General features: G+C 57.0%; 2 protein-coding genes across 3 annotated transcripts; both read right to left on the reverse strand.

The window, feature by feature from the left end:
- Positions 1-237: 237 nt before the first annotated feature.
- TPD52L2 (TPD52 like 2) lies at positions 238-19,133 on the reverse strand. Of its 2 annotated transcripts, none has more exons than XM_079784299.1 (7): positions 18,993-19,133; positions 15,711-15,856; positions 13,358-13,506; positions 12,431-12,490; positions 7,963-8,064; positions 2,289-2,337; positions 238-1,773 (listed from the first exon to the last, which is right to left on the reverse strand). In XM_079784299.1, the coding sequence occupies exons 1-7, from the start codon at positions 19,009-19,011 to the stop codon at positions 1,678-1,680; spliced, it is 621 nt and encodes a 206-aa protein (XP_079640425.1). In that variant the 5' UTR covers positions 19,012-19,133; the 3' UTR covers positions 238-1,677. The 2 variants fall into 2 exon arrangements, with proteins under 2 accessions (XP_079640425.1, XP_079640424.1); XM_079784298.1 differs by having other exon boundaries at positions 18,927-19,133.
- A 1,372-nt stretch (positions 19,134-20,505) lies between these two features.
- On the reverse strand, positions 20,506-22,885 carry ABHD16B (abhydrolase domain containing 16B). The gene has a single exon (XM_079784279.1). The coding sequence runs from the start codon at positions 22,538-22,540 to the stop codon at positions 21,131-21,133; it is 1,410 nt and encodes a 469-aa protein (XP_079640405.1). The 5' UTR covers positions 22,541-22,885; the 3' UTR covers positions 20,506-21,130.
- Between the last annotated feature and the right edge of the window lie 4,863 nt (positions 22,886-27,748).

The following is a 27,748-nucleotide window of genomic DNA, read 5'->3' on the forward strand; positions in this document are numbered from 1 at the left end:
GTGGCTAGTCCCCCCTCAGCCCCCACGCCCCTTCCCCAAAGAACCCACAGGTTTATCCTTTATGTTCTCAGGTGCTCAGTTTTCTTCATAGCATGGAAGGTTTGCAATTTGTAACTGAGATCACCTACTTCCTCCCTGCCTCCCCAAGGGTGCAGGCCCATGACAACAGGAATGCCTGTTAGTTCCTGTGCCACGCTTTCATCACCTTTCTGTATGAAGTAAGACATATCACACAAGTTGAAGTTCATTTTCCCCCGAAGGAATGCTTTATTGGCAAATTACCCATTATTTACTTTATGGAAAGACACATCAGTTGTAGCCCTGCCTCCTGCCTCCTACCAGGAGTCTGAGATTCTGACTCTGAAGAAAGAACACTAGGTGGACCACAGTCCCAGGGTGTCTGAGGTGACCAGCAGACACTCTGGTCTCAGAGCAGTCTACCCAAGTGGTCACTGAGCTGCTGGCTTCTCCCCAGGGGGTACACCCATCACATGCAGGCAGGCCAGGCCTGGGCCCGCTCAGAACCAGGAAGGCACAAGCTGCCCCTCCAGACACACCGACACCTGGGGCCCTGGGTGAGGCTGCTGGGGTGTGGCAGCTTCAAAATGGGAAAGAGATCTTTGTAGCTCCTGAGAAAAGGCAACAGCAGAGGTCCAGCTGACCCCACCCCCCGCCCTGCCCGGCCCTGCAGGGTCCATGCACTTCTCCAGTGTCCTGGGCATGTGAACAGCAAACACAGCTGGAGCCACTGAGTGCCGTGCCAGCTGCGCCTGGTCAGGCCTGGCCCACGAGGGCAGCGCGGCAGCACTGTCAGGTGCTGGCTTTTCTTTCTCCCATCGCCACCCCCAAGGCCCAGGAGCCCACTGGCCAGGGCTGCTGAGGAGAGAAGAGCGAGTTCCGTACACTGGGAGTGCATTAGTGAGATGAAGCGCACCACTGGCGCAGGCGCGCGGCCCTCAGGTAGATGCAGAATTCTGTGGTGTCAGAACCACTAAGAACTCACTCGTATAAATAAAAACATTATAAACAAACAAGCATTAGGTGATATAAGGCTTGTATTTTAGCTCGAGTCCAAACAAATAATCTTGTAATGATGAGGCTAAAGCTGTTTTGCTTAATTTTAAATTTTGAAAAATCCACTGCTTTTAAAAAATAAAGAATTTGCTTTTGCTAAAGCTAGATCATTAGTGTGAGAATGAGGCAGCCGATAGTTTCTTTTTGGAGGATCTCAGGAAATGGACAGTTTTCTTGGTTAGCATTTTGAAATAAAAACTGCAGGTCAGATGGGGCTTCTGGAAGACGCTCCCTTCCGTGGCACAGGAAGGAGGAGTTTAGAAATACCACTCACTTTACACCTGTCTCTTCCCATTGTTTCAGCATTCTGATGAACAAGATTGCCAAAAGGAACATGGCTCTGTCCCCCCGCCCCGTCCACTTCCTGGTCCCGGGAAGGATGGCACAGTGATTGTTGCATCTACGACTTTAGTGTGAAGCATCTGTACACAAGACTGTTCTCTAAGTCATGCGCGTGCAGGGGCCACGTCCACGTGTGACGGCATGACTGTCCTCAAAGCGCTCCATGTCCTCCTGCAGCTGCTGTTGCTCCCTTGCGCAGTGGCTGTCGTGGCGATGAGGGCATGCCTGCACTTGCTCCGTGGCCGGCGAAGCTGCTTCAGCTTAGAAGGGCACGTGATTGGGCAGGGGCTTGTCGCCACTCCCAGTCGGGGAGGGAAAGCTGTCACTGTCATTCTCTTTGCCACCCACCACCTTAGACTACAGACGGGAAAAAACCAGAAGGAAAAACCTGAGACAGAGCCCACAGTGCCAGGCAGCCCCTGGAACTCATGGTGTTCAATTCTCTACACAAGTTCACAAACCATGAACACTGATTAGCACAAGAGAACACACCCCTGACACGGCAATAGGCTGGATGCATCTCCAGGGAATGCTGCAGCGTGACCGGAACCCATCCCAAAAGCAGCGCACCGACGGCCCCACTTATGACTTTCTGGGATCACAAAGTGACAGAAACGGAGCCGAGACCAGGGGATGCGGGCAGGGCAGGCGGAGAGCAGGCACCGGGAAGGGCCCGCGGGAAGGGCCTGCTCTCTGCTCTGGTGGGCCATGTCACATCCTGGCGGGGACACCGCAGTGTTAGTTCTGGGAAAGGATGGAAGGAACGGGGCCTCAGGGTTAGCTCCCTACCTGCCTGGGGGTCTGCAACGATTCACTCAGTCTACCTGACAAGTCACACCCCATCAAGAGAAGCAAATGCTCCAGGTAGTTACCTTGATGGTCCCAACTCGGTCTTCAAGTGACTTGAAGGTGGCAGAATTCCTTCAAAGAGAGAGGGAGCAGAGTCAGTGTGAGGAGCCCACAGCTGTGTCGCATCCTGAACTTGAAGGGCCTCAGGATTAGGGTTGTCCTCCAGAAAGACCCTTGAGTACATCCTGAGGTTTCACTGCAAAGACATGACTTGACAGAAGGGGAGGGGCACCCCTGCAGAGAACCCAGCCAAGGTCACTCCAGAGGTGGCACCAGGTCAGAACCGGGTCAGCCATGCTCACCAGCCACAGGGACAGAGACCTGAATGCCACCAGCCGGTGAGACCCAGACTTGACGTGGGTGAGCTGCAGACCCCTGGGCAGCGGGTGAACACAGGGCTCGTCTCTGCTCCACCCTACTGGTAAATGCACCTGTGCTGGGGTTAGGAAAAGCTGTGTGTGTGTTCACACTCATCTCTCTTAGAACGAAACCAGAAAAAAGCCGAGGCATTCTGGGACAAGAGGGTGGTAAGGAGGCTGGAGGAGCAAGCTGGCCTGGTCCGACCCAGCTCCCCTCACTGCTCAGAGCCCTGGGCTCTGCAGACCACCCGCCCATCAAGGACTCCCAGCCAGCTCTGTGGTGTGGCAGCTGCTAGTCTTGTAACAAGGATGGGGATCCGCTGAGAGCCACGGCTGCACCGCAGAGCGAGCAGGAGAAAACTGGCCACAAAGCAGATAAAACGTCTCCATAAAAGAATTGGAGAGCCCTAGCTGGTTTGGCTCAGTGGATAGCGTGCTGGCCTGCGCACTGAAGGGTCCCTGGCTTGATTCCGGTCAAGGGCACATGCCCAGGTTGCGGGCTTGACCTCCAGTAGGGAGCGTGCCAGGAGGCAGCTGATCCATGATTCTCTCTCATTATTTATGTTTCTATCTCTCTTCTTTCCTCTCTGGGGAAAAAAAAAAGAAGACGATGACGACTTGGAGACACCTGCAGCCTCTGGGATGCCAGGCAGGTGTGGGAGCCTCTGCCCTTCCCTAGCCCAGCCCCGCAGGCAGTCCTGGAAAACTCCACACGGGGCCCCGCTGGCACACCCCACTAGTTCTTTGGCCTCGGAGGGGTCTTTCCAACCCTAATCCGTTTAGAGGCACGGGAAGCCACCTGCTCCCCCCACTTCGCCCCCCCCCCCCGACTCTGGGAGCTCCGAGTGCGAGCACACATTACCTCATGGCTGGCATACTCATTGAGTGGCGGATGGAGTAGCTGCTGCTTGGAAGCATGGCAAAAGCAGAGAAGGAAGCAAGAGTTAGGGTGAGGACAGATCAGCACTCAGGGCTCCTCAGCCCAGACCACGGAGAAACCCACCTGTGCAGCAGGGTGGCAGGCCCCGCCCCCCGCACAACTGGAACAAGCACAAAGCTGGTAAGGCCCCTCACCAGGAGGAAAACTCGACCCACAGCTCCTCTCCCCGCTCCAAAGTCACCCCTGAGGGGCGACGCTGCTGGTGGAGACCTCAGACTGGGGCATTAGACAAGCTTTGGGACAAACGGGCGTCAGATGTCCTTACTGGACTTCACAGCAAGTTAAAAGACTTCAGAAAAAGAGAAACAACCAAGTCCAAGTGCTTCGAGCGAAAAGCACGTAAAGTCACAGAGAGTTCTGAACTTGGGGTGCAGAAGAGTGTGACTAACTTCCGAGTGCTGGAGGCACCGAGAGATGCCGACAACACTGACTGGGCTTCGTGCTGCGCTGGCGCAGAGAGAGCCCTCGAGTCATAAACGAGGGAAACTCGCCCAGACGGCGTGGCTCTGTGGTTGAGCATCCACCCATGAACCAAGAGGCCCGTGGTTCAATTCCCACCCAGTCAGGGCCCAGGCCCAGGTTGCGAGCTCGATCCCCAGTAGGGGGCATGCAGGAGGAGCTGATGGATGGTTCTCTCATCATTGATGTTTCTCTCTCCCTTCCTCTCTCTGACATCAATAAAGACATATTGAAAAGCAAACACACAAGGGAAACAAGATGCAGAAAGCACGGCAGCCCAAGGTCAGTACGACCCTCCTAGTGAACATGGCTCTTTTGGGGACTAAGCTGGGGGAGGGACCACGCCGACGCACGAAGGACTTAGATGGACACACTCTGTGGTTGGTTGGAGGAGGCCAGCAAGAGTGCCCAGGCAGGAGCACGTCTTTGCTGGGGAGGCGTCCCTGCACCGACCACATGGCCAGTGATGAGCCCTCAGGGACCACAGCTCGAGAAGCCATCGGTGCTCCGAGGCAGTGCTGGCCTCACTGTGCTGGACAGGGGCCGCGCGGGGCAGTTCCCGGCTCCTCGCCACCTTTGTCCAGCACAGCCTCCCACAGGCTGGCAGAGCCCACCTGCCCTGAAGCAGAGAAGCTGTGCACAGGCGTGTCCAGCGCCAGTCTTACCTAAAGGACTGTGAGAAAGGACGCGCCCTGACATGGCAGCAGGAAGAGAGAAGAAACGAATGTTAGGAAGGGAGGCCAATGCCCGCTCAGCCCCTGCACTCAGCTCTAGAGCCACCCTCTGGTCTGGACACCGCCTGGCAGGACAGCACATGCGCCCTGCCTCCACCTCCAGTCCCCCGAGCCCCAACTCCAGGAGGCTGCTGCTCCCTCACGCACACAGCTGCAAACTGCCCAGCCCCATGGCTCTTGCCTTCCGGAATACGATCACGTACAAGGGACCCACGTGCCTGTACCCTTTAGAGGCTGGAAGGAAAAAGCCCAGAGAGTGGAGCAGTGCAAAGGTGTGAGATCCTCCCGCTGGGTTCTGCCACCTGGAGCCGAGCCAGCCATGCCCGGTTGACAAGCTGCACACGCACAAACCAGCACGCACTGCAACAGGACTTGGGCACCCTCGGGCTGAGTCCTTTGCACTCTGGGTCCATCGCCATGGATAACGGAAGCCATCCCAGAAATGAGCATGTGTCCACAGATGGGGCACAGAAAGGACATGGCCGCCTCCTCCACTCTGGAGGCGGCCCCAACATGGAAGTCGTTTCGGAAGCAAGATATGTGCAGTCACAGCCTGATGTGTTCCTACCACTCGGTGGGCAGCAGGGCCTGCTCCTCTCTGTGGGTGGAGAGCTAGTGTCAGAGAAGGTAGAGACCCGATCCCTGACCTAAATGCAGTCCCCTTTCCCACCCCACACCTCACACCCCAGATGCAAAAGGCATCTCAGGCCCGGCCAGACCAGGGCTGCTCCTGGACAGGTGCACTGTGGACTCCAGCACGGGGCAGCTTCCTGAGGGACCTGGCCCCGAACATCTCAATGCAATGGCCCAGGAGGGATCACCTAGCCCCAAACTCATGGTGCAAACCTCTCTAAACCTTTCATTCAAGAAGTGGTGAACTTGCAACCTCAAACTCTAAGCTGGAGAAGTTAATGGGCCTCAGCCTCAGCCACCTGAGACCACATAGTGAGACAACGGGGACACATCAAAACCCCCGAGGGGTCAGCACGCACAGCACCACAGGAATACAGAAGTCTCCAGGGTGAGACACACCAGCAAACAGGTCAATCCCTCTAGGCATCTTAAACTCAACCTGCTCTCCCCCCACCCCCGCTGGCCCAGGCGCACACAGCGCATGTTCAAACTGCACAGGTGGCAGGTACGGTGCGGTCAGCCATGTGCAGAGCCATCCCTGTGTCACTGAGACCAGAAGCCTGCTCCCTGCTGGCCATGCCCCCAGGCAGTGGCCAATCCCAGTTCTCGGAGCAGTGCTCCCAGAGCAGCAGAGTGTGCACAACTGCCCAGGGAAGCCGCCCTGCCCACCCCCACGGATGTCCCCCAGGACGCCATGAACACACTCACGGGGGAGGGGAGAGGAGGAGCACAGCCAGCAGAGGCGCAGGCATGCGGCAGATGCCTACTGCTCCCCCAATGCCGCGACCACACCCGCTCTTGGGCAGACCTGGCCCGCTGCTCATTACAGGGCCCTGGGAGGGCCAGCCCCTCGGCAGGCCCTGGGGGTGCGGCCAAGCCACCAGGGGCATGAAAATTCCATCACCGGGCTTACCAGAGCACGGCTCAGGTGGCCAAAGCAGGCATCCCAGAATGCAGCAGTGCCGGCATCCCATCTAATTTCAAACGGGTCTCCTTACAGGAACATACCCAGTCAAGTACTAGCAGCTCAGTGTGCAGCCTGTGGGAGCAATCACCACAGACCCTCCTTGCTGACAGCGCAGAGCCAAAGCGGGGGGGGGGGGGGGGGGGGGGGAGTCCTCCTGGGCCCAAATCACAGCCACGGTGGCCAAGGCGTGCATTACAGGGCATCCACAGGGACCCCCACTACCGGAAGCAGCCAGAACCCCAGTGTGGGAAGGCGCAGTCCTCAGGCACAGGAGGAACACACAGACTGCCTACAGTTATTGAGCTTCTCCAGAAGTTGGAAATTTTTCAAAATAAAGTTGGGGAAGGAACATTATATCAAACAAACAAAAATAGAAGGTGAGCAGGGCCTTGGCTGTGTGGCTCAGTGGATAGAATGTCAGCCTGATGCCCAAGGGTTGCGGGTTTGATTCCTGGGTTGCAGGTTCAATCCCCGGCCCTGCAGTTGGGATGTGTGTGGGAGGCAACCAATCAATGTGTCTCTTTCACATCAACGTTTCTCTCTCTCTCTCTCTCCCTCCCTTCCGCTCTCTCTAAAAACTAATGGGGGAAAAAACATCCTCGGGTGAGGACTAACAAAAAAGTGAGCAGGGCTCTGGCATAAGCCGTCCTCTGCTGGGCGGGGTGGTCCCGGGGTTATTAGCATCTGCCTCACCTCTTGCTAACTGGCAACTGCCAGGCCTGTGAGCCAGGGAAATGCCTAACCCAAGCAGGGTAGAGGTGAGGGGTCAGAGCTTGGTGGACCGCCAAACCCACGGGCAACAACACCCAGTGATTCTCTCAGGATGGGATGGGGTTACAGGGAGGCATTCCCTGAAATGGAGAAGTGAGGGGCCTGGTCTCAAGTGTGGGGTCAGACCAAGAGCACTTCCCACCATTACTCAGTGATGCGTATCTTGTCCTAGTAACTCCTAGAGAGAGGCCTTGCCAAGGGCACGGCAGGGGCAGCTGAGCCAGAATGCACACCTGGCCTCTGCTCCTCGGCCCAGAGATGAGGTGGCAGAGGGCACAGCCAGCAGTCACCAAGTGCCTGAGCCACTCTGCACTCCCTCCCTGGCCCCCAGGTCCTATGCAAGAAGCACCTTTGGTGGCTATGAGGGTCTGGTCAGCCTCAAGAGAACATTCTGTTGGGGCCCTGGCCTGTGGCCACACTCTGAGGAGACACCGAGCTTGTCCTGGACATGTCCTGGGGAGCGCCCACCCAGATGCTGACCTCTAGGCTGCAGTCATTCTCTCTCCACGGAACTTCAGAGAAGCACGAGCCTTCACCCGATCCCAAGCATCAGAAGTTAGCCAAAGGCACAGTGCCCACACTCCCGAGCAATACAAAAAAGCCAAGAGGCAGCCAATGGGAGCAGACACACGCTGCAAATGAAGGTCATGAACTGACTGGTTGGGGGCTGGCGTGGCCACACCTGTGGTTGCTGAGGGGCTGCTGAGGTATGTGCACCTGAGCCCTGGGCTCAGCAGGCTACCCACAGAACCTCTAAGAGATCTCAAATCCTGAAAACCTCAGCTGACTAGTCCAGGCCTCAGGATGGAGGGGTTAGAGAGGGGGGTCTCTTACCTCATGTCCCCGAGCTTCCTGCTGATGGCAGAGCCCATGGTGGACAGGGCAGCTGAAGTCCTCTGTCCCGCCTGAGAGAGAGTCTCCTGAGTCCTCTTGTAGCTGGAGGAAGAGGCACAGTTACCAACCAAACACAAGGGGCAGCCACCACCCTCGAACCTGGCAGCATCTTTGCCTGGAGCTGCTGCCCGCACCAAGACCCGCCTCAGCGCCCACAAAGACTGGCAACCCAGGCGAAGCAGCACGTAGGGCAGGCGGGCAGCAGCCCCCAGCACAGCCGGTGGAGGAATGGCTTGAGAGCTTCTTTGGGGCACAACTCGCAGTGCCTGCCTGAGCACCCCAACCCAAGGCTCACCTAAGGAAGTGCTTTCATTTCGAAGGAGTTAAGATTATCTGCAAGAAACAGACTTCCGCACCGGAACCACGGACACTCAGAAAACCCCAGGTGCAAGGGGACAAAGGACACACCACCTCTTTACAAACCCAGCAGACATCCCCAGCCCAGCCTTTCCCACACAGCGAGTGCGGAGGACAGTGTCAGCACCTGGGCTGTGCTGCAGCAAACAGTCTGAAGCAGAGGATTTAAAGAGGAGCCTGGCCTGGCTGGTGTGGCACAATGGATAGAGCATTGGCATGTGGACTGAAGGGTCCTGGGTTCAATTCCAGTCAAGGGCACAGGCCCAGGTTGCGGACTTGATCCCTAGTGTGGGGCGTGCAGGAGGCAGCCGATCAATGATTCTCTCTCATCACTGATGTTTCAATCTCTGTCATCCTCTCCCTTCCTCTCTGAAATCAATAAAAATATTTTAAAAAATCAGAAATCCTATATAATAAAAGCCTAATATGCAAATTGTCCCCTTGGGCAGTCATTTGACCACTCGCTATGACATATGCTGACCAGCAGGGGGCGGCATGGAACATGGTGGGCGTCAGTGACGTGGTGCAGCGGACAGCAGTGGAGGCGCTGCCAGCCCCGATGGGCACCGGTGAGAGCAGCACCACAACGGGATGGTGGAGCAGGTGAGGGGGCGGCGCCAGGCCAAGGCGGGGCTGCAGGGCTGTGAGGCTGGGACTTGATCTCTGCAGGCCACACGGAGGGACTCCACCTGCGCACAAATTCGTGCACCGGGCCTCAGGTAAAAAAATCGAGAGCCTTACAGAACCTCTATTTGTGCTCATGAGGCCAAGCTGGGAAAGTGAAGCCCAAGAGAAAAGCGTGGGCCTGCGCGAGTCTTTGGTGATGAGGAGGGCATCCTGTGGGCAACTCCAAGGGCACCACCCCGTCAGAGACCAATGGGACAGGCCTAAGGGCAGAGCCAGAGTCTGTATCCAGGTAAGTCAGCCCCCACTATGCTTGCACGCTCGTCTATGCAGCCTGGTATCGCCACTTTGGGAATCACTTCCACCTTTTAGGAAAAGTGTAGAGTCCTGAAAAATACCAGCCTCCTCTGGGCACCTTCCCTTGGAGGCTACCCCACCCCCAACAAGGATGGGCAGGTAATTCAGGTCTGGCCAGCCAGAGACCCCCGCTCCTGGCCACAGCAAGAATCCATGAGACCCACAGTGGGCCACCTTGTTGCTGGGAGCCCCCTCACACGAAAAAGGAGCCGAGAACAAAGCCACTGTGGGGAGAACGGAAGGTCCCCAGAGCTCCGTGGAAGCCCTGGTTGGTGGGCCTGGAACAGGGGCTTCTCGACAGGCAAGACCTCCCCACCCTTAGACTGATAGTCTTTAGCTGTGCTTTGTCTGCAACCGAAAAACTCAATATAGTGACAATACTGTGTTAACTTGGGACTGCAGAATTCACGTGGTGCCCTCTCAGTACGGCTTCAGTTAAGATCTACCTATAAAAGGAAGCCAATGGCCCAGCCAGCTCGACTCGGGTTGGGAGTCGACCTATGAACCAGGAGGTCACAGCTTGATTCCTGGTCAGGGCACATGCCTGGGTTGCAGGCTCGATCCCCAGTGAGGGGCATGCAGAAGGCAACCAATCAATGATTCTCTCATCAATGATGTTTCTCTCCCTCTCTTCCTCTCTGAAATCAATAAAAAAATATTTTTAAAGAGCCTAGCAGGCATGGCTCAGTGGTTGAGTGTTGACCCATGAACCAGGAGGTCAGGGTTCGATTCCCAGTCAGGGCACATGGGTGCAGGAGGCAGCCAATTAATCATTCTCTCTTATCACTGATGTTTCTATCTCTCCCTCTCCCTTCCTCTCTGAAATCAATAAAAATGTTTAAAAAGGGGGGAAAAATGGGGGGAGTTGGCTGACAGAAGATCAGTAGCACCTAAACTGCTTCCTTCCAGCCCGGTCCCATGAGCAGGGACTTGCAGACCCACAGTTGAGGAGACGGGCTCACCCCATTGCGTTTGCCCCTCGGACACTGGGCCAGCTATCTTGCAGTGACACCCTGGGGGCTCCAGCCAAGCACCCAGGCCTGTGGCCTTCCCCCTGGGCGGTCACTGCGGAAGTTTTCACATCGCTAAAAACAGAGTCTGTGGTGAACTGTTGAGAAAGGCCTTCAGCCTGAAGCATCTGACCACTTTCCCAACAGAACTAGTGCGAAACTTCGGGAGAACGGCCATGCCTGGTGAAATGCACGGAAAGGCCATGCTGCTGGCCACACATGTCCACACCCAGAGCCGTGGGCTCCGCTCCCGGGAGTGAGCTGTAGCTACTGGAAACGGTGCGTTGGCTGGTTTTACAGAGCAGCACCCAAGTCTCCAAAGGCTATTTCCTGATGAAGTCTGCACTGCAAGTGGTCTGGTGACAACCACTGAGCGGACCCATCAGTATCGCCGAATACTGCCCTGCAGCCACAACACCCACCGCCACAACCAGCTGTCTATCAAACTGCACAAACAGCAGAAAACAGGAACAGTCACGGCCCCTGGGCACACCAGGCTGCAGAGGCTCCATATGGGGTCTCAGGCACCTCCAGAAGCTGGTAGCAACTGTTTTCTTCCAGCCCAACACGGACGGGCTTTCTGCTGGCAACCATGACAGCACTTCCTTCTGAACAAGACAGAAAAACACCAGACAGTGACCGTTCTGACACACTGCCCCACGAGGTTGGAAGAATTATGATCTGATGAAGTTCTAGTGTCCCACTGAAGGGTCTCCGATAGAACATCACCGCGATTCTCAACCAGAGCTCTACCGTGTTCTGCACTGCTACTGCTGTGTGACCGAAAGCTTGGTGCCTCAGCCCCGGGGACTCCTTCAGGAACCCACAGGCACGGCCTACACCAACCCTGACTTGAAGAACCCCTGCGAACTAGTGAAGCTCCACAGGCCCCGGCAGCTGGAGCTAGGTCTGCAGGGGCAGGAACAGGACAAAAAAAGCCCCATCTACACTGAGGCGGATGCTGTCCCGCCCTGCACCCCCCATCTACACTGAGGCGGATGCTGTCCCGCCCTGCACCCCCCATCTACACTGAGGCGGATGCTGTCCAGCCCTGCACCCCCCATCTACACTGAGGCGGATGCTGTCCAGCCCTGCATCCCCCATCTACACTGAGGCGGATGCTGTCCAACCATGCACCCCCCATCTACACTGAGGCGGATGCTGTCCAGCCATGCACCCCCCATCTACACTGAGGCGGATGCTGTCCAACCATGCACCCCCCATCTACACTGAGGCGGATGCTGTCCAGCCATGCACCCCCCATCTACACTGAGGCAGATGCTGTCCAACCATGCACCCCCCATCTACACTGAGGCGGATGCTGTCCAGCCATGCATCCCCCATCTACACTGAGGCGGATGCTGTCCAGCCATGCACCCCCCATCTACACTGAGGCGGATGCTGTCCAGCCATGCACCCCCCATCTACACTGAGGCGGATGCTGTCCAGCCATGCACCCCCCATCTACACTGAGGCGGATGCTGTCCAGCCATGCACCCCCCATCTACACTGAGGCAGATGCTGTCCAACCATGCACCCCCCATCTACACTGAGGCAGATGCTGTCCAGCCATGCACCCACTTTGAAAGCTGAGTCTCTGAGGAAGAGGCTGCCGGCCAGCCCGAGGCTCTTTTTTTAATGTGTTTTTATTGATGTCGGAGAGGAAGAGGGAGAGAGAGGTGGAAACATCAATGATCACAGAGAATAACCGACTGGCTGCCTCCTGCACGCCCCCCAATGGGGATCGAGCTCACAACCCGGGCATGTGCCCTTGACCAGAACCGAACTTGGGACCCTTCAGTCCGCAGGCCGACGCTCTATCCACTGAGCCAAACCGGCTAAGGCCCTTCTTTAATGGATGGTGCCAGGCAAAGAGGAGTGTTCTGTGTGGTCTGGTGGCCACGTGAGTGAAGGGTCGTTTCATTCGTGTTTAAGAGGGAAAAACGATAGGAAAAGAGCCGGAAACCCCACTAGGTGTGTGCCCAGTGTACACAGCTTGCTTGCCCCTGAAAGGTGTGTTGGGAGGAGGGGAGGGAGGTGCTGATGGCAAAGGCACTCACAGGTCCGACTGGGTCATTCTCTCATTCCACTCTCCAAGTTTCTCAGAAGTTTTCACATAGCTAAAAACAGAAAGTCTGTGGTGAATTGTTTAGAAAAACTTTCAACTCTGGTTTCAAACTGCAAGTGAAATTCCAGGGCCAAGGGAGCTCTGACTGGCAGGAGCAGACAGTCCGCGAGCAGAGGACAGGGCCGTGGCTGCGGCTTAGCACCCGCTATGCCGCCCCGGTGGTGCCAGGGGAGGCGACAGTAGAGCAGACCAGTGCTTTCCCATCAGGCCGAGGGAGCGCCTGGGTCATTCACTGTAAGATGGCTCTTGGGGAGCACTGCGGAGGGCAGGAAGGGCAGCCTGTGGCCCCCACACACTGTGGCAGTCACCCTCTGAGGTCCAGAACCTATGACTTCCTAAGGCAGACACGGGTTCTCCAGGTGAGATTAAGAAGAGTGACTGCCTCTCCGTGGGGACAGGCCTCTCGGACAGCGGGAGACACTCCTTCAGAGGAGCCACAGAGCTGCCCTGCCCGAGGTCAGAGCCGAGCCACATCTGTGCAGCGGCCTCGGGCTGTGACCACACCTGTCATAGGACTCGTGTCCACTGGACCACAGCAAAGTCAGTCCCATCAAGGACCTCATTCGTGTTCTCTCAAATTTGGATGCGAAACATATTCTTGTCTATTTCCACTTGGACAACTAGCTGTGTGTCCATCCACCTTTTACAAAACATCTGACTGAGCTGAGGAAATGGGAGTACAGTTGCTAGGTCAAGGTCGCAAGGCCCCTGGCTGGCTGCTTCCAAACAGGCACATTTGGTCCCCGTTCCTGGGAGGCACCTAGTCCCCAAGAACTAACACCCCATCAACAGGACAGAGGCACCACGCTGGGCTTCGCTCTCCAACCACCAGGGCGCCCTGCCCAGAGCAGGCACCTACGCGCTCGAGACCTGCACGTCGCGCCAGCTCCTGGACAGGCTCTGCCTCAGGCCCTCCGAAGCAGAGGGGCCCAGCTTCCTCCTCAGCTCTCCGCAGCGCCTCTCCTTGGCCGCCAGGACCTGGCGCAGGGTGACGATTTCCTCTTCTACCTGCGCAAGCACCAAGTTGACATGATTAGCTCCACAATCACAGGAAGCGATTGACATCCTTATACAATGCGATGCGAGGTTCCTCAGTCACCTAAGAACTGTCCACTTACAGAAACCTAGCACATCTCCGAAACAGCGTCGACAGCAGACACGTTTTTGTCGGGTACCAATACCACTTCTTCTGCACAACTGTCTCACCCCAAGCCAAGTGGCTCTGTTGGGGCTACCGATGACCATGCCGACCAGGGGGAGACGGAGCAAGGCCTTCCGGAGCTCTGCCCTGGGCTGGGCACAGGGCGGAGGAGGGAGGCCCTCTTTCCTCTGGGCCTTGAGGGCAGAGGCGGGAACATCTGGCAGCCAGCCCCATTTGCACGGGGGCGGGGGAGTTCCTTCCGCAGCAGGAAGGAAGCAGAGCAGACAGATGGCCAGAAACCCAGGTGACATGAGCCAGCCCCATCACACTATCTGTGCTCCTGAGGTGAGCTCCAGGCCTTGGCAAAAGCCAGTTCCACAGCCAAAAGTAAGTCCGCTTTTGTGTTCAAGGTCATTTGAGTTGAGTAACAGAGAGAACCCTGAACCTCCTCAAGTCTTTAAAAAAGAAAAAAAGAAAAAAAAAAAGCCCTGGCCAGTGTGGCTCGGTTGGGCATCGTCCCATCCACTGAGAGGTTGCTGGTTCAATTCCGTCAGGGCACATGCCCAGATTGTGGGCTTGATCCCCAGTGGGGGTCGTGCAGGAGGCAGCTGATCAATGTTGTGCTCTCACATTGTTTCTGTCTCTTCCTCTCCCATCCTCTCTCTCTAAAAATTCAATGAAAGTATTTTCTAAAAAAGAAAGAAAAAGTGACACGAGAAGGAAACATCCATTAGAACCTTACTAGAGTTCTCAGCATTTCCAGCTCCTATGTGAACAGCCCCTTTCTTTAAAAAGTGCTTGTGTGTTTGCCCTCACTGGTTTGGCTCAGTGGATAGAGCGTCAGTCTGTGGACTCAAGGGTCCCAGGTTCTATTCCAGTCAAGGGCATGTACCTTGGTTGCGGGCACATCCATGGTAGGGGGTGTACAGCAGGCAGCTGATTAATGTTTCTCTCTCATCGATGTTTCTAACTCTCTATCCCTCTCCCTTCCTCTTTGTAAAAAATCAATAAAATATATATTTTTAAAAATAAAAAAAGTGCTTGTTTGGATTAAGGCACTAAAAACAGCGTAGAGCCCTGAATATCCCTATATTCTGCTTTAGAAAATAGTTGAAACAAGAAATAATTTAAAAACACAGTATCATCTAAGGCCAAACTATTACCAGTCACTCAATCAGTTACAACCAGTGACCAGAGGACTCCACTCCTGGTGTAATGGCTGACAGGCTCTGGGCACATGGTCACGTTGTCCTGGGAACATGCAAGGTGAAAGTTTTAAGTGACATAAGAGTGACTCCACTCTGCAATCCAACTCTGAAAAAGACCTGGTGGCTTTGGACTCAATGCCAACATATTTGAAGTAAAATACAAAGCATCCATGTCCTTGGACTTCTTACTGCTTCTCTCTTAATCGCTGTTCAATTCAGAAACAGCCACATGCTTTCCTGTGATCTGAAACCTGGTCCTGGGGCTGGGGCTGAGACTGGTCTGCACAACTAGCTCTGTTCAGCCCTAGGACTGGGCGGGGATGTATTAAGATGGGGCTTGTCTCTGGAGACATAGCAGAGGCCTGTGACATATACAGTCAGATATTAACAAGACCATTTCCCAGACTCTGGAATATCAACTGAGTCGCTATCAGACTCTTCATCACACAGTGAAAAGAAACTCTTGTTAGTTGGTATGAATAAAAATTAAACTTAAAGGCTTTTGTTCTTAACTCCTATTTTCTCTTTAAGGACTCTCACTTTAAAAAGATCACATTAAGTATTTTTTACAAAAAGGTGTTTTTGAAAGAGAAATTAAGATCCAGGGACAATAAGATTGTGGGGTCTTGAAAATGTCAGGTGTTAACTCCAACAGAGAAGCTCCCAGTGGGTGGTGTGCTACAGCAGCTCCCGTGTGCACCCACGAGGGGCTGGGTACATACACAGCCAGGGCTGCAAAGAGCAGTTCCTGTGGGGCCTCGGGATGACCTCGTTTCCCCAGGGCACAGCCAGCACTCTGCCCTCATTAGCCTGAGAGAGCCTCGACTCATGGTACCCCAGGACAGCCAGCCAAGACACAGAACCTTCATGAGCTCGGCCCTCAACTCTTCCTCCTCAGCTTCCGTCAGACCCTCGACAGCAGGAGTCTGGGCAGCCACTGCCGTGTCAACAGGGACATCCGTCATGGAGTCGGACAAGAGACCTTTGTTAGGAGAATTCAGGTTGATATCTGCCAGAGACAAAACGAGGCCAGAAAGTGCCAAGTAAGAAGTTATGGAGAAGTCCCTGGGATGGAGGAGAAAGAAAGGGTGAAAGGACAGGCGGCAGGGGAGGGGTGGGCACTAACACTGCCTCTTCTCTGAAAGGCTTTGAACGTGGTTTGGTCCAGCTGACTGAGGGCAGCCGCCCCCTTCCTCTGCTTCCCCTGCGAGAACACTACCTTCTAAGACAGGAACGCTTTGCTACAAAGCAGCCCAATCTAACAGCTGTCATTTCCAGAGGAAAAGAACATAAAAGGGCTGTGAACACAAGCACCACTTTCCAAGCACCTGGCCTGCCCGAGCCCAGGCTACAATACACACAAGGAGCACAGGTCAGCTGTCAGCCCTGCAGGGAGCCGGCAGCACGGAAATGCCCTTCCGTCCACGCTGGACCTCACCCCTCAGCAAGGACCCGTGCATGCCTCCACACTCCTCCGCTACCCCCCGATCAGGTTCACTTTGCTGCAGCCACTACTTTCTCTTACTAAGCGCATCTTCCTGTCTGCACTGGAAGTTTACAAGATCTCACACAAGGAAAATGAGGTCTACTTTAGTTCTTTCCTCCTCTGACCACACGATTGTCATTTAGTACTTTACACCATCAGCACTGAGACATCTTCTCTCTGAAGAAACAGCCTTTGTCTGGTGTCTCACACCTTTAAAAGTAAACAGCCCGACCAGCATGACTCAGTGGTTGAGAGTCAACCTATGAACTAGGAGGTCACCGTTCAATTCCAGGTCTGGGCACATGCCTGAGCTGCAGGCTTGATCCCATGTGGGGTGTGTAGGAGGCAGCCGATTGATGATTCTCTCTCATTATTGAGGTTTCTACCTCTCTCTCCCCTCCTCTTTGAAATCAATAAAAATATTTTAGCCCTAGCCAGTTTGGCTTAGTGGATAGTGTCGGCCTGAAAACTGAAGGTCCCGGGTTCAATTCCTGTCAAGAGCACATGCCCAGGTTGTAGGCTCCATCCCCAGTAAAGGGCGTGCAGGAGGCAGCCGATCAGTAATTTTCTCTCATCATTGATGTTTCTCTCTTTCTCTCCCTCTCCCTTCCTCTCTGAAATCAATAAAAATGTATTTTTAAAAATACATTTTAAAAACACACACACAAGAATAAGAAAATAAAACTAAATGAAATTGCCTGGCTTGCATGGCTCAGCAGCTGAGAGTCGACATATGAACCAGAAGGTCAATTCCCTGTCAGGGCACATGCCTGGGTTGCAGGCTCCATCTCCAGTAGGGGGTGTGCAGGAGGCAGCTGATGGATGATGTTCCTCTCCCATTGATGTTTCTATCTCTATATCCCTTCCCTTCTCTCTCAAAATCAATAAAAACACATATATATTTAAAAAGCATGAAGTTTATGCCAAAACCGGTTTGGCTCAGTGGATAGAGCGTCGGCCTGCGGACTGAAGGGTCCCGGGTTCGATTCCGGTCAAGGGCATGTGCCTTGGTTGCGGGCACATCCCCAGTAGGGGGTGTGCAGGAGGCAGCTGATCGATGTTTCTCTCTCATCGATGTTTCTAGCTTTCTATCCCTCTCCCTTCCTCTCTGTAAAAAATCAATAAAATATATTAAAAAAAAATTTTTTTTAAAAAAAAGCATGAAGTTTAGAGAGAAGTAAAAGTGTTTGTCTACTGTAGAAATGCCAGAGTCTGCTAAAATTAGATGGAAGGCACTTAAAATCAAAGATGCTCCACTTAGCCAGCTGTCCTGTTCCCTTAACATGCCCCACCCACACAGCTCCAGCTGGGCTCCTCCTTGGTACTCAATAGATATTTACAAAACAAAGCATTCCACTTTTAAATCAACAGATTCTGAATTTTAACTGGTATCAACCTACATAATTTTACTTCATCATTGTATCCACTATATTGAAGCTACTCAAATTCAGTAAATGCCTTAAAATCTCTAAAATGTTTCTCTTCTATTAAAAAAAAAAAAATGAAGGCCCGTGGATAGCTTCTGGCAATAAAGTTAAAATTTGATCCCATGGAAGTCAACCCTCCACCCCGAGGTAGAAACTGGGCACTCACCGAACATGCCAGCACAGAGAATAAGCTTGGGGCTGGAGCCACAGGGGGGTCCTTCACCCTAGGCGAGCCCAAGCTCTCTAAGCCTGTAAAACCCTCTGCAGATGGGAGCAATACAAGCACCAATCTCAAAGGGTTACTCTGAAAATGGAAAAAGATCATTTGAGAAGCAGGCTTATTACGGTGTTTGGCACAGAGTAGGTGCTCAGTGAATGTCTGTCATTCTCATGATCAGAACCCAGTGCTTGTGATGCTTAACTTCTGACGCTCAACTATTTTATAAATAGACGTCATAAGTAGGAAAACCTACAGAATAACATCAGAATCCGGAAATTATGTCTAATTAGTATGCTGAGAAGGTCAACCAGTAGAAGAGCACCCTGCAATTACCCGGTGTAGTTATGTAAACAGAAATTTAGCATCCCCTGGCTAGAGAATCGTAATGGGAGATAAACTAACTGGTTATCGCCTTCTCAAGATTGAATCTCCCGAGACCTTGCCACCTCCAGCGGCCATCTCAAACTGATCTGGGGGTGTCTGTCTGGAATCAGGTCAGGTAAACTGGGTGTGCCCCTGACTCACTGCACCTCCCTCCCCCATACAACCTCTAGGTAGGCTGGGCTCCGAGAGCGTGGTCACCCCAGGGGCGCTGCGCCGAATGCGAGGACCGTTTCCCCTCCCCTCCCCGGGAGCCGCGCACACCCCCTCGGCTCAGTTCTAGGTGGAGTGGCTCAGAGGGCCCTGCTCAGGGACCACGGGCGGCCGACCCGGCTGGCGTCGGGCGGGGTTACAATGAGAGCTGCCTGGAAGGAGGATGCCCGAAACTCGGGGGACCAGGGGAAGGTGCCTGGGAACCCGTCCTCGCGGCGGTCCAAGCTGGGAGTGGAATGCACACGCCACGGCCATCGGGAGATCGGGAGAGCATCGCGGTCGGGCGCCCGGGAGCCGAGAGGGGCCGCGGGGAGGGCGGAGGAGAAGGAGAGCACCGAGCCCGAGACCCGACCTGGGGAGGGGCGGAGCGTGGGCCGGTCGGGCCCGTCAGCGGCGGAGGCGCCGGGCCCACAGCTACCTTGGCCAGCAGAGTCCATGATCAGACGGCGGCCCAGCCACAGCTGGAGTCGCGGCGGGGGTCTCGGACGTAGGAGCCGAGCGGGCCGCACTGGGACTCGCTCGCCGCGCACACACCAGCCAGCGGAACCACTACAGCCGCCGTGGCATTACGTAATCAACGATGCGACGGCCCACTTCCGCTTTGACGCGTGCTCCGCTTTCGTCCCGCCCCCACGAGCGCTGTCCAATAAGGGCATTGTTTGTCCTGTTTCTGTTCATCTACTCCAACCTGATTGGCTAAGGCTGCGAGCGGAGCAGGAAGGGAGCCGGGCTCTGAGGAAATCCCTCCCAGGCCGACTCCACCAGCGAGACGCCAGGTGGAACGGTCCGGAGGAGCCCGAGGAAGGTGGGAAGTGGGAAGACTGGCCAACATGGCGCCACGGAAACCCTTCTCACAGGCCCGTGGGAGGTCTCGAGGGTGCCTGAGAGCGCCAGAGCTTGACGAATCCGACTCAGACCGCTTGTGATCCCTCCGAGGCCCGATCTCCTGACTTTGGGGTTAGCCTCGTCCCCGGTCTGCCATGTTTTCTTTTTTAGTGCGCACATTTACGGGGATTGGGGGGGGGGGCGGGTGTGCAGAAAAAGGGGTGACCGTGATATGTCCTCTTGCCCTGCAAACGCTGCGGCCTTCACCGGGCGTCGTGCACGCGCAGCTGACAGGGCTGGCCACGCCCTCCGCCGCCCCGTGCGCCCGTGACTTCAGCTTGTCACATCCACACGGTGAACCAGGTGGAGTCCTCCCACTTGCCCAGGTCATTCAGTTAGTTGAGGGGCTTCCAGCCGATTCTGGAACAAAAGTCTAACTTGCCTAACTTATCAAATGAGAGGTGTGCAACCGTTAGGCAACCAGTCCCCCAAAGACAAGTCCCACAACTTCCCTTCTTCCTTTCCTAATTGCCCCTGGAAGCAAAATCCTTAAATGGTATTCAAACCTTTTAGGATCTGACTCTTCAGGGACTGTATTCCCTGATTCCAGCCAGGCCACTCTGATCTCCAGGTATGGAAGCCACTTCCTTCACCTAACTCCTCTTCCTGACCCAGCTCAAAACACCTCCCACAGGCATCTTCCTGGCACTTTAGGTCACCTTATGTCCCCATCTCTGCTTGTACCTGCCAGGGTGCATCATGGCCGTGTCCAGCTCTGGTGCTGTCAACTATATGTTTGCCCCACTTGACTTTTTCAGTTTTTCCAGTTTCTTGCTCAACCCACCCTGACCAGCCTGTCCCAGAGACTGAGGACAGCAAGTAGTCCCTGCTTCATACAGTTCAGGGCAGACAGTAAGGAAGTGACTGCATCACAGATAGTGGTGAGCAGAGGGCTTCTCGTTATCTATTACATCCCTGAACTAGGAACAAGGCCCAGCCCAGGCCTGGCTCAGGAGATGCTCAGCAGTAAGTATTTGGTGCAGGTGTGGTCGGTGCCCAGGAGCCGAGTGGGGCCTCGGGGCGGGAAGAGGAGGAGGGGGAGGAGAGCACCTAGAGACTGAGACCCGACAGGAGGGGTGGAGCATGGGCCGGTGGGCCTGTAGGCAGCGGGCCCACAACTACCTTGGCCAGCAGCTACATGCTACATGCCACATGGTGTGCACCTGTTACTTTGAGTCTGTGGTCGCATTGAACCCCTCCTGTAGAAGCCAGGAGTGGAGGTAGGGAGAGGACCCTATGGAGCAGCGTCGCAGTCCAGGAAAGGTCCAGCTGCTAAGACCTGCTTTTAGGTGCCCTTTCACAGCTAGGGGCAACTTGTACAGACCCTTCAACCTCCTCTTCCCTGAGTCACCTGTCCGCAGCACCTCCGAAGGCCCACAGCCCGTGTTCCCACCATCGTTTTGAGGTGTTCAAGGCGCCCATCACACAGCATTGCTATTAATTGGGTCAGGTTAATCTTTGCATTCCCTTTAGGAACTGGGAGCAGACTGAGACATCCACAAGTGTTTGGGGGAGGAAGAGAAAGGGAGCTGGGAAGGCCTTACCCTCTCCCAGAAACCAGTTGGGGTCCCCGGGGCAGGCCAGCTTTACTGGTTGGGGTGTGGGGAGGGGAATGGCTCTGGGGCCCTGAAGATGAGCAAAAGCGCCAACGCTAGTTGCCCGGGGCTCAGGCTACAGTCTCCAGGGCAACTGGAAGTCCTCGGGTTCTAGCGGGCTGCAATGAGTCGCTTCCACGTTCTTGAGGTGTTTGCGCGCCAGGAACAGCGCGAGTTGCCGGCGCCTACGCGAGCTCAGGTCCTGGCCCACCAGCCACGGGAAGGCGAGCCCTTGCGGTCCCCAGAACTCCTCGTCCTCCTGCTTGTCCTCCCAGTGAGCGCGATAGGAGCGTAGCAGTGCCAGGCACCAGTCGTCATCCACGTGGTAACGCGCATAGAAAGCAGCTTCCTGTGCCAGGCTGCCCGCGCGCAGCCAGCGGGTCACGATGGCGTGGCCCTCACGCGCCATCACAGCCGGGTAGCGGTGCTGCAGCAGGCGCAGGAGCAGCTCGTTACCGCGGTTGCCCTCCACGTCGCCGGACGGCAGGGGGCGCAGGGGGCCCGAGGTGCTGACCACGTCGTCCAGAGTTCGCCGGAGCAGCAACACCGGCCCGGGGTAGCTGCACAGCTGCTCCGCGACATTGAGGTTGAAGTGTTCACGCACGGTGCGCACCACCAGTCCCTTCCAGCTCTGGGGCATGACCTTCAGGGCCAGAGGCACGAGGTCGTCGAAGGTGGCATCAAGCACCAGAGCCCCCAGCTCCGGGTAGGTCATGGTGGCCCAGGTGGCTGTGAAGCCGCCAATGGACCAGCCATAGATCACCACGTGCGCCGGCGGGAAGCGCAGACGGTGCAGTGCGTACTTGATCACCACGTCCATAGCGTTGGCATCGTGCCGAGGGAACGGCTCACCGGTGCTGCCCCCGAAGCCCGGGTGGTTCCAGCCCAGCACCGAGTAGCCAGCCTCCAGCGGCGCCGACAGGCAGCCCATCTCATAGAAGCCGGCGTTGCCTTCACAGCAGATGACCAGGCGCAGGCCGCGGCCCTGGCTGCCCGGCTGTTGGCGGCGATCCATGAACATGGTGTCGATCTCGTTGCCATCTCGGGCCACCAGCTTGGCGCGCCGGCCGTGGTAGCGCTCCACCAGGCGTTCTTGGCCCTGCTGCAGCAGTGGCAGCAGCGCTCGGGTCATCAGGAACATGGAGCCCGGGTACACGAGCCAGCGGCCCAGCGAGTGGGCCAGCGCGTAGCTGGCCAGCTGGCCGGGCAGCTCTCGGATCTGCTGCAGGAGGCACTGCAGCTGGCTGCGCGACCCGTGCAGCGGCCTCCCCGGCGCGCCCCCGCCCAGCGCGGCATCCTGGAGCAGCCACACGCCGGCCGCAGCCGCCGTGCACGTCAGCGCGCAGTGACTGCTGCCCCCCGCGCGGGCGCCCACGTCATCCCAGCGGAAGTCCACAGGCCAGCTGCGGAAGTTGTAGGTGTAGTTGGCAGTCAGGTAGATCTTGAACACGTGCACCAGCGCCTTCACGAAGCAGACGACACACATGGGCGTCCAGGCAGCTCTGCGGGAACCCTAATGCGCAGTTTCCGGGGCGGGGGTCGTGCTGAGAGACCCTGGCCCGGCCCAGCGGGCACTGCAGGGGCTGCTAGCACCGCTCGGAGCTGTCCTGGGTGGCGCCTCCTCCGGCCTGCTTTGTGAGTCACGGTTGCTGGGGGGAGGGGCTACACCCTGTGGTGGGCTCACAAAGGGTTCCCAGGCCCTCAAGTGCCGCCCCGCCCTTGGGACACAAGCACCCTCCCCATCCCCTCCTTGACTATCTCCCCTATCCCTGCTTCACCCACCTCCCACCACTTTGAGCAACACCCCTCCCACCTTTAAACAGAGCCAGGAAACCCCCCACTGGAGGTAAAGGGCGCTGGGGCAGCCCAGCAGCTCTGGGGTCAGGCTGTCTGAGCATTTGCAAAGACAAAGTCTGGAGAAGCGGGGTGGGAGTGGGGGTGGAGGGGTGGGGAGGGGTAAGGGGGGGTGTCGAGGTTCCCTGCCCAGACCTGTGCTAGATGCCCCCAGCCCTCCCTGTGCACTGACCAGCCCGGGAAACCGGACGCTGCGGCTGGGGGGCCCTCTGGAGCAGGAAGGCAGCCCGTGCTCAGGGGTGCGGCCCCCACCCCTCCACACCTTCTCTCTCAGGAAAGGGGCGAATGCAGGTGGAAACCCCCACCTGTTCCGGATCCTCTTTCCAGTGGCGCCAGCACAGGCAGTGACCTTTTCCAGGTGGGCCCTTCCTGGCCAGTGTTCCTCATTTTCAGCCCCTGGCCGAGCCCTCCTCCACCTGAAACCGCCCCCACAAGATGTATCTTCCTCTTTTCTAGAAGGCTTCAGTGGGTTCCCCTTTTTCTCCACCAGAGGGGCCAGTCCACCAGAGGGTAAAGGTGGCAGGGTAGAGGCCACAGGGGAGCCAGGGAAGAGCCAGACAGGGGCCTCATTCAACAGTTGCCTGGACCTGAAACAGGAATTTGGCAAAGCCAGCCAGCCTCCTGCAGCCCAAGAGCCTGGCCTGCCTCAGAGCCCCGAGCCTTCCGGGAGAGGCTTCCAGGACCAGTAGCCCTGTTTCCCTGTGCGCCTGGGTCGGAGGCACAGCAACCCAGTCGGCCCCCACCGCGTTTGGGAAGCAGAGTTGAGGACATTTGCTGCCCTTAGGGGTTGGGGGGCAGGATGGGTCAATGGGCAAAGCAGCTGGGATGGGAGGGTTGACTATCCCCTAGGGCAGTGGTCGGCAAACTGCGGCTCGAGAGCCACATGCGGCTCGTCCTAGGGTTTCCAGATAAAATACAGAATACCCAGTTAAATCTGAATTTCAGGTAAAGAACACATACTTTTTGAGTGTAAGTATGTCCTAAATATCGCATGGGACACACTGGATATCCTGTTTTTTGGTTGATTTTTGCTCAATCTGGCAACTCTGCCCCCTGCACCCGCCCCCAGCTGGCTGAGGCCCAGATTCCCAGCTCTGCTTCCAGATTGGGCTGCTTTGCTCATTGGTCAGCGCCTGAGGCCCCACATAGTGTCTCGGGCCCACGGGTGCACCTGGGCAAGGGCCCTTTCCTGTTCCTCTGCCCTGCAACCACCTCACCGCTTCACTGGGTCTTGAGGGGCAGTGGGGGGACGGCCCCAAGAGGGAGCCCCCAGGGCACCACAGCTGGGTCAAAGGATGGGCGGAGGTGCCTGGTGCTGGGCGGTCCTCCATTAAATACCCCCTGGCCCTGTGGTCAGGGGGAGTGTAATCCTCGGGAGAGGGCAGGGGCATTTACTCTCCCAGGAACCTCTTTCATAAACTCGGGTGCCAGGGGAGGCCCAGTGCCGCCCCAGAGGCTCGTTTTGTGAGACCAGAGGAGTAACCCCAACAGAGCAGAGGGGCTCACTGCATCCTCAGCCCAACCAACCAGAAGCGGGGGATCCTGGAGCATCGCCCACAGTGTGTGGGATGTACCACATTTTGTTTTGATCCCCCAGAAGTCTTGTCCTCCTGGGGCAGTCTCCCTGCTGGCTTTCTCAGTCAAGCCCATCTGCCCCTGGTTCCCTGGAAGAGCAGGGTGGGGGAGGTGGGGAGGTGGGGGAGGTGGGGGGTTGGATTCTGAGGGGCAGAAGTCAGCAGGCTGGAGCGCTGGCCCCCTGGAACCCTTGCCCTGTGTCTGGCCTGACCCCTGACCGGCCCCCCAGCCCCACCCCCAACCCATACCATGGGAGCCTGAGTGCCCAGAACCACCAGCTGTTGGACAGGAAGCATGTGACAGGAACGGAGCCCTCCTCCCGCGGTCCCCTCCAGAAGAGCCTCCAGACTGGACCAGCTGCAGTGACCTCTTGTGCCCCCATCTGCTCCGGGAAGGTGAGGCTATGTCCCCCATTGTCAGTTCTCAGGCAACCCTCCACCCCCCACCCCCAGTGTCCGCAGGCAGACACCTAAGTATGCACCCACCCCCACAGAGCCTGCTGGTCTCCATGACCTCTGGCCTGCCCCACCCTCCCTCCAGGCCAGCTCTCTGGAGGCCCCAATTTATGCTGCAGGCTGCAAAGCCGACCTTGGAGAAGGAATGGAGAGAGAGAAAACCAGTCCTAGAGGCTGGAGGGGCTGGGGCAGGGTCAGAGCCCCTGGCAGAGGGGGTCTGACCACAGCGCCCGGGCTCCAGGAGCAGGGCCCAGGGCTTGGGACGGGAGCTGAGCCTGCACAAACGCCTCTGCTCAGGAAATGGGGAGCTGGGGGCTGGCGCAGAGCCTGAGGACAGGAGGGGACGCTTCCTGGCGGATGTGGGGTCAGAGAAGGGGCGGAAATGGCCACGACAGCTGCTGAACATCTGGAATCACAGCATTACCCGGCGCCCTCAAGGATGTTGGTTGGTGGGGGAGTGGATGTTGGTTGGTGGGGGAGTGGATGTTGGTTGGTGGGGGAGTGGATGTTGGATGGTGGGGGAGTGGATGTTGGGTTGGTGGGGGAGTGGATGTGGGTTGGTGGGGGAGTGGATGTTGGTTGGTGGGGAGTGATGTGGGTTGGTGGGGGAGTGGATGTGGGTTGGTGGGGAGTGGATGTTGGTTGGTGGGGGAGTGGATGTTGGATGGTGGGAGTGGATGTTGGGTTGGTGGGGGGAGTGGATGTTGGGTTGGTGGGGGAGTGGATGTGGGTTGGTGGGGGAGTGGATGTGGGTTGGTGGGGGAGTGGATGTGGGTTGGTGGGGGAGTGGATGTGGGTTGGTGGGGGAGTGGATGTGGGTTGGTGGGGGAGTGGATGTGGTTGGTGGGGGAGTGGATGTGGTTGGTGGGGGAGTGGATGTGGGTTGGTGGGGGAGTGGATGTGGGTTGGTGGGGGAGTGGATGTGGGTTGGTGGGGGAGTGGATGTGGGTTGGTGGGGGAGTGGATGTTGGTTGGTGGGGGAGTGGATGTTGGTTGGTGGGGGAGTGGATGTTGGGTTGGTGGGGGAGTGGATGTTGGGTTGGTGGGGGAGTGGATGTGGGTTGGTGGGGGAGTGGATGTGGGTTGGTGGGGGAGTGGATGTGGGTTGGTGGGGAGTGGATGTGGGTTGGTGGGGGAGTGGATGTGGGTTGGTGGGGGAGTGGATGTGGGTTGGTGGGGGAGTGGGATGTGGGTTGGTGGGGGAGTGGATGTTGGTTGGTGGGGGAGTGGATGTTGGTTGGTGGGGGAGTGGATGTTGGTTGGTGGGGGAGTGGATGTTGGTTGGTGGGGGAGTGGATGTGGGTTGGTGGGGGAGTGGATGTTGGTTGGTGGGGGAGTGGATGTTGGTTGGTGGGGGAGTGGATGTTGGTTGGTGGGGGAGTGGATGTGGGTTGGTGGGGGAGTGGATGTTGGTTGGTGGGGAGTGGATGTGGGTTGGTGGGGGAGTGGATGTGGGTTGGTGGGGGAGTGGATGTGGGTTGGTGGGGAGTGGATGTGGGTTGGTGGGGGAGTGGTTTGGTTGGTGTGGAGTGGAGTGTGTGGGTTGGTGGGGGTGTGGTTGTTGGGGGGAGTGGATGTGGTTGGTGGGGGAGTGGATGTGGGTTGGTGGGGAGTGGATGTGGGTTGGTGGGGGTGGTGTGGTGGTGGGGAGTGGATGTGGGTTGGTGGGGGAGTGGATGTGGGTTGGTGGGGGAGTGGATGTTGGTTGGTGGGGGAGTGGATGTTTGGTTGGTGGGGGAGTGGATGTGGGTTGGTGGGGGAGTGGATGTGGGTTGGTGGGGGAGTGGATGTGGGTTGGTGGGGGAGTGGATGTGGGTTGGTGGGGGAGTGGATGTGGGTTGGTGGGGGAGTGGATGTGGGTTGGTGGGGGGAGTGGATGTGGGTTGGTGGGGGAGTGGATGTGGGTTGGTGGGGGAGTGGATGTGGGTTGGTGGGGGAGTGGATGTGGGTTGGTGGGGGAGTGGATGTGGGTTGGTGGGGGTGGTGTGGGTTGGTGGGGAGTGGATGTGGGTTGGTGGGGGAGTGGATGTGGGTTGGTGGGGGAGTGGATGTGGGTTGGTGGGGGAGTGGATGTGGGTTGGTGGGGAGTGGATGTGGGTTGGTGGGGGAGTGGATGTGGGTTGGTGGGGGAGTGGATGTGGGTTGGGTGGGGGAGTGGATGTGGGTTGGTGGGGGAGTGGATGTGGGTGGTGGGGGAGTGGATGTGGGTTGGTGGGGGAGTGGATGTGGGTTGGTGGGGGAGTGGATGTGGGTTGGTGGGGGAGTGGATGTGGGTTGGTGGGGGAGTGGATGTGGGTTGGTGGGGGAGTGGATGTGGGTTGGTGGGGGAGTGGATGTGGGTTGGTGGGGGAGTGGATGTGGGTTGGTGGGGGAGTGGATGTGGGTTGGTGGGGGAGTGGATGTGGGTTGGTGGGGGTGTGGATGTGGTTGGTGGGGGAGTGGATGTGGGTTGGTGGGGGAGTGGATGTGGGTTGGTGGGGGAGTGGATGTGGGTTGGTGGGGGAGTGGATGTGGGTTGGTGGGGGAGTGGATGTGGGTTGGTGGGGGAGTGGATGTGGGTTGGTGGGGGAGTGGATGTGGGTTGGTGGGGGAGTGGATGTGGGTTGGTGGGGGGAGTGGGATGTGGGTTGGTGGGGGAGTGGATGTGGGTTGGTGGGGGAGTGGATGTGGGTGGTGGGGGGGGGGGGTGTGGGTTGGTGGGGGAGTGGATGTGGGTTGGTGGGGGAGTGGATGTGGGTTGGTGGGGGAGTGGATGTGGGTTGGTGGGGGAGTGGATGTGGGTTGGTGGGGGAGTGGATGTGGGTTGGTGG

The sequence above is a fragment of the Cnephaeus nilssonii genome (assembly GCF_951640355.1).
Source record: "Cnephaeus nilssonii genome assembly, chromosome: 11".
Classification (NCBI taxonomy): domain Eukaryota; kingdom Metazoa; phylum Chordata; class Mammalia; order Chiroptera; family Vespertilionidae; genus Cnephaeus; species Cnephaeus nilssonii.

Excerpts from the sequence above, each read along its gene's own strand:
- TPD52L2 (XM_079784298.1), bottom strand. The coding sequence starts at position 19,011 with ATGGACTCTGCTGGCCAAGGTAGCTGTGGGCCCGGCGCCTCCGCCGCT. Across the intron at positions 8,065-12,430 it reads AGAATGACCCAGTCGGACCT|CTACAAGAGGACTCAGGAGA; the intron begins GTGAGTGCCTTT and ends CTCTTCCTCCAG. Across the intron at positions 2,338-7,962 it reads AGGAAGCTCGGGGACATGAG|GAATTCTGCCACCTTCAAGT; the intron begins GTAAGAGACCCC and ends CTCTCTTTGAAG.
- ABHD16B (XM_079784279.1), bottom strand. The coding sequence starts at position 22,540 with ATGTGTGTCGTCTGCTTCGTGAAGGCGCTGGTGCACGTGTTCAAGATC.